General features: G+C 37.9%; 1 protein-coding gene across 1 annotated transcript in view; it reads right to left on the bottom strand.

The window, feature by feature from the left end:
• The window catches only part of MTPAP (mitochondrial poly(A) polymerase), a 29,543-nt gene extending 14,916 nt beyond the window's left edge, over positions 1-14,627 (bottom strand). The window contains exons 1-5 of the mRNA XM_026000871.2: positions 14,409-14,627; positions 8,750-8,922; positions 7,637-7,870; positions 6,317-6,541; positions 34-245 (exon numbers count right to left, since the gene is read on the bottom strand). Coding sequence (XP_025856656.1) covers positions 34-245; positions 6,317-6,541; positions 7,637-7,870; positions 8,750-8,922; positions 14,409-14,562 — 998 coding nt within the window. The 5' untranslated portion in view covers positions 14,563-14,627. The remainder of the gene's footprint in view (positions 1-33; positions 246-6,316; positions 6,542-7,636; positions 7,871-8,749; positions 8,923-14,408) is intronic.
• Between the last annotated feature and the right edge of the window lie 378 nt (positions 14,628-15,005).

Raw genomic sequence — 15,005 nt, 5'->3', positions numbered from 1 at the left:
ATATATAAGATTATAAAATTAAAGAGATCATACCTATTGTTAGTAGTCAAATCACACTGAAATCCAGAGGCCTGGTGTGAGAACCTCACAAGAGGACATCGAGCATTTAAGATTTTTTGTACACCCACACAGCCAGGGCCAAAGTGGTCAAGGCATTCTCCTATGACAGACAGGATCTTCTGAGTTGCAACTCTTTCTGAAGGAACATTTTTCACTTGAAATTCCATTAGAAAATTACCTGAGGTCTGAATATAAAAACATGTGTAAATGGGAGCTTTTTATAAGAAAAAAAAAAAATCACTGGGGTAAAATTACTACCTAACAAATAAGTTAAGTGGCCAGTGGAAAAAATAAACTAGATCCTGACGTTAGTCCTAAAAGTAAATTCAACATAAATCAAGATTTACACATACAAAGTTTTATCAGTAAAGTATCAGAAGACAATGGATGAATGTTTTTACAAGCAGTAAAGGATTTTCTAAGCATGACACAAAATTCCAGAAGATACAAAACAAGAAATGTGATTGTATGAAAACCAAAACCATCTCAAGGTAAAACATAAATTCACTGCTAGAAAAAAATGACAAAGGTATAATAATAATTAATACATATGTCACATACAGGGCTAATTTCCCTAATTTATGAAGGGTATATATAAATGAAAGGGAGAAAAACTCACCCAATTCTAAAAACAGGCAAAAAAAATTTTTTTGAATAAGAAATTAACAGAAGAAATAAAAATGGCTAAGAAAGACAATAAAAGACGCTCTTATTTCCCAGAAACCAAAGAAGAAATTAAAACAAAACTGGGATTTTTCATTTATCAGTCTGCCAGAGACCAAAAGGCTGCCAGGATCACCATCACTGAGTGCAGGGAAACATGTATACTGTCAGTGGGAGTGTAAACTGGGACATACTTAGTAGACAACTTCAGTATCTACTGGAACTTTAAATGTATACTTGGACCAGCTACTAAAATTCTAGGAAATTACCCTAAAGAAACACTTGTATCAGTGAGCCAATCTACAAAGCCATTCATGCATTATAACATTATTTGTTTGGTATATACCCTTCGGGAATTCTATTTAGCTTAATAAGTCTCCCTACCCCCAACCATTTCCTAGTACCCATTCCTACTACAAGGATTCACGCTCTAACAATGTTTATCATAGAAATCCACCCTCTTACTCCCAGCTGCGTGGACCAGGCACAGCAGCTGATGTAAGCACCAGAACACTATACCATATATTCATCCAGAGACTTCTGAGGATTGGAACTGAAGTTCAGAGGCAACCATGTGGCTGAAATATATGACTCAGAAGCTTTTTGCAGGCACATTCTATATCACAAGAACAAAAATGTAAAAAAAAATCAGTGGGGATACAGAGGGTGGAATGAAGGGGAGAAAGAAAAACAGCAACTAACCTCATGGACTCTTAATAATTTATACTTCCTACTTCTAGTTTTTTTTCCTAAGACTCATCATCCACATTCCTGGCCCTGGGTTCTATAATGCTTCCTCTACTTCTTTTTTGTTTTGTTTAAGCTGGTTTGAGTTGGTTTCTGCGAATAACTGAAGAGTATTAACTAATACAGTTGACAACAAAGAAAGGGGAAAAATACACCACCATGTCTAACAAATAAAGGACTGGTTAAAAAAATATGTTAACAAATAAAGGACTGGTTAAATAAAGTATTCCACCATTCACTTGATGGAATACTCTGCAGCCACTGAAAAGGATGCAGTAGACTGAAATGCCAAGATACTATTAACTGGAGGGAAAAAAAAGATCAAGTTACAATCTATGAAGATTAAGGAGATTTCGTTATAAAAAAGAATTTCTACATGCAAAGGAAAAAATCCAGGACAAAATATAAAACTATTCACAGTAGCTACTTCTGGAGGTGGGGGGGACCATCAAAGATATTTACATTACACATTTTTTTAAACTAGTACCATATAATCAGAAAAAAATACATTAAAAAATATATACATGTATATAATCTCCACAAATAAGTATGCTGTGTTTTCTCTATTCTGTCATCCAGACAGATTTCCCTTTAAAAACATTAAAATTTCAAAAATCTGGCTTAGCCAAAGGAGACACACACCAAAAGGAAGGAGAGTTCACAACTGCACAAAGCAGTCAAAGAGACTCTTTTATGAAGTTGGTGAGTTTTTTTTTTTTAAGATTTTATTTATTTATTCATAGAGATACAGAGAGAGAGAGAGAGAGAGAGAGAGAGGGAGGGAGAGAGAGAGAGAGACAGGTAGAGACACAGGCAGAGGGAGAAGCAGGCTCCATGCAGGGAGCCTGACATGGGCTCGATCCTGGGTCTCCAGGATCACGCCCTGGGCCAAAGGAGGCGCTAAACCGCTGAGCCATGTGGGCTGCCCCAAAGTTGGTGAGTTTAAAAGTGGGTCCCTTGGTGGCTCAGTTGGTTAAGTGCCTGGCTGGATTTAGGACCCCAGTCATGATCTCAAAGGTCCTGAGATCCAGCTTGTCCTTCTCCTTCTGCTCTCCACCTCCCCACTTCTGTGAGCGCACATGCTCTCAAATAAGTATAATCTTTTTAAAGATTGTATTTCTTACATTGTATTTCATTGTATTTCATTTTTAATGTTTCTAATAGCAAAGCTATTATAATCCTAAACAAGCACATATTTCAAAGTATATGTTTATAACACATACCTACAAACCAAATAACATCAAATTGTTTAGTGAGACTGGAGCACTGTTTTTTATCTGTTTTTAAAGATTTATTTATTTATTTCAGAGAGAAAGAGGAGGGGCAGAGGGCCAAGCAGACTTCCCGCTGAGTGAGGAGACGAACAACAGCACCCTGAGATCATGACCGAAGCCCAAGTAAGACACTTAACTGAGTGAGTTACCCAGGTGCCCCTGAAACACTGTCTTTTAAAATATCTTTTCAGAATACCTCTGTATTTTAGAAACCTAAGACCTAACTGAAAGTTTCCAACTCCTCCCTCTACTTTCAAAGAAAAAACTGTTTCCTATTTACAAAATAATTAAATAACTAGTAATACTGCAGCTGTGATCAACATTTGAACACTTATTACATGCCAAGCACCATCCTATGTATGTCATGTGTATTAGCCCAATCAGGCCCCTCCAACACTCTAGGTGACAGCTGCTCTAGTACTAGCCCAATCTCAGAGCTAGAAAACTGTAGGCACAGAGAAGACAAACAATTTCCTGAGGATCACACAACTAGTAAGTAGAAGAAGTACTCTTCGGTAGTTTGGCTCCAGAGCACAGGTTTTAATCATCCCAAAACATTTTTATGCACCTTGATTATTTAGCAAAGTCTTTTTACCTCCATTAAAAATAACCTAACCCAATTTAAGTGTCCCTGCCAGGAATGTAATACAATTTCAAGTACATGTTAGTTTAACTAGAGGAATGATTCATTTTATTTTGATGTATTTTGCATTCCTTGGCCAGTTTTAATTCAGTAAGTATATTACAAGTATATTAAGTTATGCCAGGCACTCGGTGGGATAAGAAAATGAATAGACATGGTTGCTGCCCCACCCTATCTTATAATATAGTAGAAGGAATATATCAGCCACTAACTAAACATAACAGAAGGAATTTGGAGAAAATATGAGCAAGACACTGAGAGAGTTTATAAGAACCTGTGTGACTATAGCTTTGAGGATATACATAAAAGGGGAGATACAAAGATAATTTGAAACAGAATTAAGATAGCAAATGTCAGGAAAACTAAAATGCCACTAAATTAACATGTGAAACATACATAAGAACTTTTATAAAAACTTCCAAAGAATATTTGCAAAAAATGAAAAAAAAAAAGTTTCATTTTCAAAATGGCAGGCTGAAGGGCCACCTGGACATCCACATAGAGAATTACTAGCTTAAGAAAGACAGAGTCTTTCTTAAGAGATATAAAAAAGAGAGTCATGGGGATCCCTGGGTGGCGCAGCGGTTCGGCGCCTGCCTTTGGCCCAGGGCGCGATCCTGGAGACCCGGGATCGAATCCCACATCGGGCTCCCGGTGCATGGAGCCTGCTTCTCCCTCTGCCTGTGTCTCTGCCTCTCTCTCTCTCTCTCTATCATAAATAAATAAATAAATAAATAAATAAATAAATAAATAAATAAATAAATAAATAAATAAAAAAGACAGAGTCATAAAAACCTACATTTTATAAACACACAGAAGCCCCCCCCCCTTTTTTCAAGACTATTTCTTCATGAGAGACACAGAGAGGCAGAGACACAGGCAGTGGGAAGGAGAAGCAGGATCCCCATGGGGAGCCCGATGTGGGACTCGATCCCAGGACCCCGAGACCCCGACCTGAGCCAAAGGCAGACGCTCAACCACCGAGCCACCCAGGTGCCCCAGAAGCTTTTTCAAAGTTGTAATTAAATTAAAGCTGGGCAGCCCAGGTGGCTCAGTGGTTCAGCGGCCCCTTCAGCCCAGGGTGTGATCCTGGAGACCCGAGATTGAGTCCCACGTCAGGCTCCCTGCATGAAGCCTGCTTCTCCCTCTGCCTGTGTCTGTTTCTCTCTCTCTCTCTCTCTCTTTCTCTCTTTCTCTCTCTCTCCCTGACTCTCATAAATAAAATCTTAAAAAAAAAAAAATTAAAGCATCCTGGGATGATGGCTGGTTGAGTGTCTGCTTTTGGTTCAGGTTGTGATCCCAGGATCCAGGATCGAGTCCCACATTGGGCTCCTTGCAGGATGCCTGTTTCTCCCTCTGCCTGTGGGAGGCTAAGTGGTTGAGCGTCTGCTCAGTGGCTCAGGGCATGAGCCCAGGATCTAGGATGGAGTCCCACATCGGGCTCCTTGCAAGGAACCTGCTTCTCCCTCTGCCTGTGTCCCTGACTCTGTGTGTGTGTGTGTGTGTGTGTGTGTGTGTCTCTTATGAAGAAATAAAATCTTAAAAAAAAAAAATTAAAGCATCCTTAGGGCATCTGGATGGCTTAGTCGGTTAAGTACCTACCTTTAGCTCAGGTCATGATCTCAGGGTCCTGGGATCTAGCCCTGCATCAGGCTCCCCTCTCAGGGAGGAGTCTACTACTCCTTCTCTCTCTCCCCCTTTGCCTCTCCACCAGCCTTGTGCTCTCTCTCTCTCTCTCTCTCTCTCTCAAATAAATAAATAAATAAAATCTTTAAAAAAAATTAAAGCATCCTTTATGTTGTTTGGGAGAATGACAGAGATACTGGTCAACTTTACCCATTAAAACATATTAATAAGAACTAAATGGAATATATAATTTCTAAACTGTAAGAGGAAAATCCACAGGAATAAAAGGTACAACATAGAGAATTTGGTCAGTGGTACTGTAACTGCATTGCACAGGGACCGATGTGACAAGATAGACTCTTGTGGTGAGGATAGCATAACATATAAACTTTTCAAATACATCCACTTGAAACTAATGTAACACTGTGTCAACTATACTTCAGTTTTGCTTTTTTTTTTTTTTAAAGCAGTAATCCGGTAGGAGGAAAGGAAAGGGAATGAAAAGCAAATAAAAAGTACAGAAAAAAGCATAAATAAAAAGACAATAAAAATGAATCCAAAAATAATCAGTAATAATGAATAAATACATGATCAGTAACAATGAACAAATACATGAAGAAACAGCTCAGAAAAAAAAAAAAAAAAAAGAAACAGCTCAGAGTAAAAGCACAAAATTCAGTGATCTGGTATTCATCAGAGAGATACCCAAAACATATGTAAAGGTCAAAAATGAAGATATAGAAGATATGTGAAGCAAATAACACGTAGTTATCTTAACAAGAATTTAGGGAAAAAGCATATATAAAGGACATAATTTAATAATAAATGAACCCAGTAAGAAGACATAATAATCATATACCTATATACCTACATGTAGCTAACAGAGCCTCTGAATAAAACAAAAATCAAAAGAATTCCTAGGAGAGATTAACAAAACCAAAAATCATGAGATTTCAAATAACTAGTTATTTCAATAACTAGATCACACAGATATAAAAAAACATTAGTTAAGATACAGAAATATGAATAACCCAATAAATAACCCTGGCCTAATTGAAAAACTTCAGAATCTTTGGGAAAAAAAAATACTCCTTTTATTTGCATATGTGTAGAATTTTCACAAAAAAAATTATCATCTATTACACCAATACAAAGAAAAACTTTATAACTAAATAATCAATATCAAGTAGGTATTCTTTAGCCATGTTTATTAAAGTTTATAAATCAACAGTTATAATTTTATTACACCCAAAGATTACTTCTATAATATCTTAATTTTAGTGATCTAAAGAAATATAATCACCTTGTTGGTGTTAAGTTTTCCAATTTCATCTAGATCCAAAAACATGTCCAAATCACATCCTAATTTCCCAAAACTGTTGACTGAGGACCCAAAGGGTCTCACTGTACAGTCCAGAAAATATGCAGCTGCTATGTCTTCAATAAGGGAACAGGTGAGATATCGTAGTTTAATGTCCTCCTCTGTTAACTGGAACTCCTTCAGGAGAGTATTCAGCTGATCATCTATCTAGCTGACCAAAACAAAACCAACAAAATACAGAAAATGTACAGGTCATATAAAATAATTGTCATTTTACTTCTAGAGATTTGATGGCTTTGGAGACTTACCTTAAAAACATACACTTTCTCCCTGTGACCATTAAAGTTGATTAAATTTTTAAAAAGATTTTAACTATTCTTTTAAAGAGAACTGAAGAATGGTAACATTAGCAAAATCAAAGTTGGCTAGAATTAAAACCACTACTACTTTAATACAACTAAAGTATTGTTTTAGGAAAATGAAAATAGTAAAATGCTCCAGAAGAGATCAAAACAACCACATAGCTAGACATTTTAAATGAAGTTGGGGGGAAGGAAGAACCATGTTAAAGGCAAGAAATACTAGAAATAAGCAATACACCTCAGGTAACGAAGGCCCAAGATCCCTCAATTCCTCAGAATAAAAATCCTGTATTTTCACCAGAAAACTGGGGTTTAAAAGCACATTTTGAAACTGCAGTATTTACAATAAAAATCATAGCCTCAAATGCCCATTTTTGGAAATACTATTGAAAATAACGGAAAAAAAAAATTGAACTATAAAACTCAAGAAAAATAAATAAAACAAATGTATAAGGTTAGAAATAAATTTTTTAAAATTAGAAAATCAAACAAAAATAGCATTTGGTAAAAATTATGAACTGATTCTTTGAAAGGACTACCAAACTAGCTAAACCTCTGACAAGCCTCAGGAAGAAAACCCAAAACTAATACGAACAATGTTAGGGCAGCAAAATAGATTAAATCAGAAATGAGATTTTTTTTGGGGGGGGGGGGGGGGGATATTTTTAAATTTATAGAAAAATGCCAAGTACAACTGTATGCCATTATGCTGACCGGAGAAAGAAAATCTGCATAGTCCAAAGACTGAAAACTCTGGAAGAATGCGGTTACTCAGGCGTATAAGCAGGGCATGGGGGAGGGGAGCAGAGAAGGATCACTTTCACTTTTCACTTGACACATTCTATAGTATGAATATTTTATGAAAAGAACCTATAACATACAAACTAATATCATACACACACATATTTTTAGGGATTGGGAAGTATACCTAAAAACTTACACTTTCTGCATAACAAAGTAATTCAGAAAGCTTCTTGCTTGAAGGAGGGGAATGATTACTGCATTGTATACAGGACTGTTCTGAAGTCTGACTTGATGGATTTTTCATCTTTAAATTGAAGAAACGTGACTTGAATGGAATTGCAGCCTCTGTGTCCATACTTGGAGTACGAGTTATATTCTGTAGTGAAGTGACACTTTCCTTCTGACAAAATTCTACAACAGCATAAAGACCCTATGCCAAAATCATAAGGAGAAACAGAAGACATCTCAGATGGATATATTTTACATAGTATTTCTGTTCAAATTTCCAAATGATTATCATAATACTAAAAACGATTACAAATAATAGACTTCTAACATAGCACTGGTTTTAATCATTAGAAGCGGACTAAGAAAAGAAACAATACGGCAGCCTGGGTGGCTCAGCAATTTAACACCGCCTTTAGCCCAGGGCATGATCCTGGAGACCCGGGATGGAATCACACATGGGGCTCCCTGCATGGAGGCTGCTTCTCCCTCTGCCTGTGTCTCTGCCTCTTTCTCTCTGAAAACAATGATGAAATAGAAAATCAAAAGGCAAAACAAAAATCCCCGTGTCCACCCCCCCCCCCCCGCCTTTACCCCTAAAATAAGAGACTACTTATTCAAATAATGGAATTAGTCAGTTATAAACTACTTCTAATTCTGTAACAATGCCATAAAGATTTCTATTCTCAGACCAAAATATCATTAAAGAAATTTAAAGAAATCGGACACCTAGGTGGCTCAGGGGTTGAGTGTCTGCCTTTGACTCATGATCCTAGAGTCCCGGGATCGAGTCCCGCATCGGGCTTCCTGCATGGACCCTGCTTCTCCCTCTGCCTATGTCTCTGCCTCTCTCTCTGTCTCTCATAAATAAATAATTAAATAAAATCTTTAAACAAAAACAAAAACAAAAAAAAAAAGAAATTTAAAGAAAGATGTAAGGTATCAAAAGAGAATCTAACTTTACCATATTGCAAATAACCAATGTTATTTTCATAATGATATATGATATATTATAATAATAGCAAAATAGCAAAAATACATATCTTTCAGAAGCATAAATGTTAGATGATTTTCAGATACTTACAAAGCTCTCATAGAAGAAATGATTACTAATAGGTCCATGTTGGGATAAGTATTTCAGAAATTTTTTTTCACTGATTTTATTTGGGCAATGTATTAAAACAGTTCGCTGTGCCTGTTCGCGTCTTTCTTTCTGCAACTCAGAGAATTTCTTTTTGGGAATCCTGCCTTCAGAGCCTATGAATGAGACAAAAACATTTCCAATACACACACACACAAATATAAAATTTAAAGCATACTTTGATAAGGTATATAAAGATTTTTTTTAAAAAAAGGGTATATGAAGATTTTATAGCTGATTAAAACAATTTTATCCAAATCTCATCTTCTTTCTTCTTTACCTGTATAAGAATAACGCTATACTACTTTCGATTTTCATTTTACCATTCTCTTGTAAATATCATTACCAATGTCCACTTTTCTACTTTTGATTTACTGTATTCAATGCACAGTGCTGCAAAGAGAGATATCCACAAAATTTTAAAAGCAAAATCAGGAATGTAGTCACTCATGTAACACTTCCCCAAATATACACATACAAAATCTGTATAAGCTGTAACATTCCAAAGCCTAAAAGAAATTATTGTAAGCCTAAGTGTAATGAGAATGAGTTTATAACTTTAATGTATTAAAGTAAGTTATTATAGTTTTTCTGTCATAGGTGTTGGTCTGGCTGCAACAATTAACAATGAGTTACCAATTATCATGTGCTGTGTGTCACAGGGAAATCAAAGAATTTAAAATCCAGTTGCTGCCCATAAAAAGTTCATGATAATTTTACTAATGAAATACAGGGTTATTTCTTTTCTCATTAAAAACCACTTCAGGGGCTGGGGGTTTTACAATCACAGGAAATGAAGACAAGAGCTGTGACTGTCAAGAATTAGATATTAATAATTGACCACAAAGGAAAGAACAACTAAGTATAAGGAAAAGGAAAATCATTCAAATTCTTAAGAGCATATTCAAGCCAAATACTGAATTTTACCAACTCATTTTTTTTTTCTCTAGATATTTAACTTCTAGGTGGGTGGCTTAAAAATGATTCTTTTAGAAGTCTGAAATGGTAGATTCTAGAAATTATAAACCACCAAGTCTGATTATCAATGCCCTAAAGAAATTCCAAAGAAGTTAAATAGTACAGAAAGTAGAACTGATATATATGGAAATTGGCAGATGCTTTTAGACTCCTCTTCTTTATTTTATAACTGATGGATCAAGAATACTACAAACACACTACACCTTAATTTCAGCAAACTCCAAGACATCCTCACAGACCAGACAGACAAATGTGCATTAATGCTAGTTAACGGCTTGCTGAATCGTAAACTCTGCTCTTTAGCACAGGCCTGGAGGCAGTCTCTGATGGCACACCACAGAACTCTGCCTCCAGACAGAGTACACGTTCCCAATAAGTGATCAAACAGATACTGAACACCTTTCCTACATTCACTGTACCAGATGCTGAAAACACATCTCTTAAATAGGGGTCTACGTCTCCATTCTGAATGCCAACTCTTTAACATCAATCTCCTATTTCAAGGCTTGATCCCTAAACTGGTCTTACACTAGTCGTCTTCTCAGGCCACTCTTTGCTGCCAAAGCGATCTTTGTAAATTAACCTTTTTAAAAAGTCTTTGACCTCACTGCTTCAAACCCTTCAGGAGCTTCCCTACTGCATCCAAAATCAAGTCTATATTCGACAGTGTGGGTACAGTTACTGGCATCTTGTCCCACTTCCTCTTCAGTGTCAATTTCTACCATTTCTTCCTTTTGCAGTTGTTCACTTAAGGTACTCCACATACAATACTACCACATACTGTAGTATGAACTTTTCAAGCCTTCCTGTCTCTGAGTGGAACGCCCACCTCCTCATTTTCTGCCTGGAAAACTCCCAGTCACCGTCCCCCGGTCTGTGAAGACTTCTGACTTCCCATGACCTTCTCCACCTCTGTATTACCTTCCTTCAACATCTGTGAAAGAAAGTAATTCGTGGTGTTGTATTTACTTAATAATATGGAAGGAAATCCATCTTCCATACTGAAGATAGGGACTCCTCTTATTCACTTTGATCTCAGTCTACTAACAGTCCTTCCAATTAGTCCCTAGTTCCTTCTTTTTTTTTTTTTTTTTTCTGATACAGGCTCTGCCTGGACTACTTCAACCACTTTTCCCTATGTAATTACCACCTACATATTCTTGTCTCTGGTTTTTACTGATGTCCAAGTGCTTATTGTAAAAGTAAAGTCAAATTGTTAAATTTTATTAAATAAAAGTATAAATCTTTCCCCAATTCTCTGCCCCTAATTACATCCAACCATTAAGTTTGGTACTTATATTTCCAGATATTTTTAAGGCATATGTAAACATATACATTTGTATTTCTCCACAGATAAACGTTTTCTACACAATTAAAAATTACCAAAATTATACTATACGTTCCGTTTTACAATATGCTTCTAAAAACTTAATACATTGGGGATATCTGTGTCTGTATATTTCCCTCATTTTTTAAATGTAATGTAGTATATTGTTAATTTATCATAGTTTAGCCAATCCTCTGCTGATGAGTATCGAGATGGCTTTCCTTTCTTCGCTATTACAAATAATACTGCAGTATCACTTGCATACAGTGTTTGCACTTTTGCAAGTATATCCCTGCAGCTAATCACTAGGGAAGAGAAGAGACTGAATTTAGAGAAGTTCGATAAAAGATGAAGAAATGTGCTTGAGAAGGTGGAGAGGTAGAACCCAAAGCATTGACAGCTCTCTGGCCCCGAACAGTAGGCAGGAGTGATGGGGACAAGACAAAGTTGTAAAGGAAGGGACAAAAAGTTCAGGTAGTTTATTATCTCACAAAAGGCTTATCAAATCTACAAATGACACAAAGTTGAGAGTAAAAAGTAGTAAGTGCTAATATATTATGACAGACTCAATTTATGGTCTTTATGACATAACCTGGTGACCATAAACTTAACACAAAAAATAAGAGTTAATACAGGTCTACATTTTTTATTAAAAACAACATAAAGATACAATGACACAATGGGGGAGAAAATTAACCTAGTAGTAGTTGCATATAAGAGGCCGGGAAGAAGTTCAATCTGATCAAAGCTCAAAATCAGTCAAAGACGTGTCTTAACTTCTGCATTGTGGATAGGGAGAGAATAAACACACTAAAGAACCAGAACACCTGGAGAGGAGTAGTAAGATGTCTAGAAACTGACAGAGAATTACTGTAGATAAAGTAGGATTTACAGCCTGGAAATAAACTAATGAGAACCCAAATGCTGTCTTCAAATATAACAGTGAACCCTCCACTCATGCAGGACTTCAGTTTTCCAAGTACCTTCACGTATACACTCTATTTCGAATCCCACAATAATCTTTGAAAGCGTGGGTCTCATAATTGGTGAAAACACTACACCAGTTTTTTCCAATAGTCTAGATAGCCTCTTACAGAATTAATCTGTCCCTTTTGTTCTAGCAACAGCATATCCCTGCTTGTAGAAAACTGCTCTGTGAAGTTGCAGGGGTATCCTACCTCTAGCACTGACCCTCAGCCCATTAGATGCGGCTAACATTATCATACTATTTTGGATAGCTCCTCTAGGTCCAAAAGGTGGGGGGTGGTGGAGATGGGGCAGTTTGTGATAAATCAAAAGCTCTTTCTTAGAACTCTTCAAATTCAGGTAAAAGATTATATTTTATTCTCCCTTCTGGAGAAGGCTACAAGCAAGTAAACAGGAAGCTGCTGGCGGCCAGGCCTTCATGTACATGTGAGATAAGGAGGCCACCAAACAACAGCTGAGGAAAATATCGCACATTGGCCATATCCATCCAGCTGACCTTAAACTCTCTCTGGAGTTTGGTTAAATGAGTGGAGTTGGTATATCCTCCCCCCATACTTAAGCTAATCCAAGCTAATTCTGTCACCTGCACGCAAAAGATTCCTGAATAATATACTGTATATTCTTACTCTTAGAATCAAGGTTCTTTTCTACTACTGAAATGAAAGCTGTGTCAAAACTAAGCTCATTTTAGCTCATTACAAACATTTTCCAACCATTAGAGCCTGCACCAAAAAATGGAATTGGCTGATTTGTGAAATAGTGTGCTTCTTGTTACTAGAAAATATTACTGGAAATGTTCTCCAACAAGTTTTCACACTAAGTGGAAACCTCAATTGAAAATTTCTCAAGTTCTTTCCAATTACAAAATGTTATGCCACTGACTATAAGGTGCAGTTACCTTCTTCTCTTTTTAAAAAGGAAAAAAGAAATTCGGACAAAGATTTTGTTAGGCACCACAAGAGTGTCTGAATACTTAGCCAGTTATGATATGAAATGAAACATATTTCCTAAGAAAAACAACAAAACTGTATGAAATGAGGAGTATAGCCTTGGAATCAGGTTTTTCCCTTACCTTTGCTACTTACTAGATAAGTTCGAATTAGCCACTTGGACTAGCCTGCTTTCTCATCTATAAACTGCAGTAGTAACTCCTGCCATACCAACTTTACAAAGTTGTATTTCTCAAAGAGCGTAAGAAAAAACTCCCAAATTTAAACCACTATACGGATGTTAAATTACAACAGCTTCTTTGGCAGAATCCTTACTCAAATTTTCAGGTACTCGAGAATTTTTAACAGAAGCAGCTTCTACCAAATACAGTCCAATCAGGAGGTTAATGAAAGAAATATCGTATTAGGTAACAATTCTCACTCCCTGTCAACATGAATCTTTATTTATACAGTCTGATGAGAAGATCAAGCCTACCATTTATTTTAGGGGGGGGGGAACGTTTTACTTTTTAGCCTACTATAAAAAATATTCCCAGGAATAATTTCATCTCTTAAAACTACCGTCCCAAGAAATGACAGAAATCAACATTTTCCTTAACTTGGTCTGTGGTCTAAATAAACTCAGCAACATAACCTTAGCTCTTTGAGCCTCTTTGTGCACCTGTTAGGTGGAGACAGTGGACACACTCATTGCTAGACTGTTTTAAACACTGTAAATAAGACACGCGCAGCTCTTGGGTCCCTAGCGGGTTTCGGGAACAGCAGGCTCCTCTCGATACACAAAGCAGCATATAAATTCAGACCGTCTGCGGGGCAGCAGCCTGAGCCGGTGGACGCAGATCTGTTATTAGGTCATCAAGATAACCAAAAGAATAAAGCAAACGGCAGTAATTTCCAAAGGCGGAAGCCTCCATTTGGGAGCCGCGAGTACTGTTATTCATGAACACTTCGCTGTACCTGTCCTCCGTCAACTTGTAAAATCCGATGCATTTGTAACTGAAGCAAGGGACTGACGTGCGGCATCACTGCTGTCACCGGGAACGTCAGCTTGACAAACCAGAAAATATCAGCAAGCCAAGCCGTGCTCTTGGCCTGAACTTCATAAACATTTAAGTAGTGTCATTACAGCGCACACACGTCCTAGAAGAAACCTCCCCCCCCCACACACACACACAACTACCACGAGCAATGAGCGTTCCCCTGATGAGGTCAGAGGGCGGGACGCTGCCTCACCCTACTGCCAAAGGCTCCACGGCCATCAGCACAAGCCACCAGCTCGCCGCGATCCCAGCCTCTTCCCCCTTCCCTCGCCCGCCGTGGGTCGCGGATACAGAGCAAACCGAGAACGCGGCGCCATCACCTGTCTCCACACTCCTGGAAGACTGCTCTTCTCTCTTAACGTCTGCGGCCACAGTTCCTGGGCAGCTGAGAAGCCTGTGGGTGGGACGCAAGACTTGACTTCTCTGGGCACAGAGGAGTAAACGCGCCGACATCCCCACGCGGCGGGCCGCCATTGCCAAAGCAGCAGAAGCAGGCGGACGAAAGGGCACGGGCTCCCGCGCATGCGCGCTGAGACGAAAGGAACGGGAAGCCTCGAGGGTCAAACTAGGTGAAAGCTGCCCCGAGGAAAATGCCTTTGCTTTCCTTCAGACCTATCTCTGTTCTTCTCTCCCACAGTTCTCTTAAAAAAAAAAAAAAAAAAAGCCTCCTCCCCCAATAGAACGAGCCCACCACCACAAGCAGTGGTGAAAATAGAACATGAGGAAGCAGCACTGACCTGGGAATCTACACCTAGAATATAATAAATGACAACAGACCCTGTAGGGAGTGTCCTAGTCCCTCTTACTCCTTACAGCAGCCCCGTGAGATGGGAACACCTGTTATCTCTATTTATTTATGGGGAGACGAGGACATACGGAAGTTAAGTAACATTTCTGAAGTTACACAGCCAGTCAGG

Source organism: Vulpes vulpes, chromosome 2 (assembly GCF_048418805.1).
Source record: "Vulpes vulpes isolate BD-2025 chromosome 2, VulVul3, whole genome shotgun sequence".
Lineage (NCBI taxonomy): Eukaryota > Metazoa > Chordata > Mammalia > Carnivora > Canidae > Vulpes > Vulpes vulpes.
This window is presented reverse-complemented; position numbering and strand designations above follow the sequence as displayed.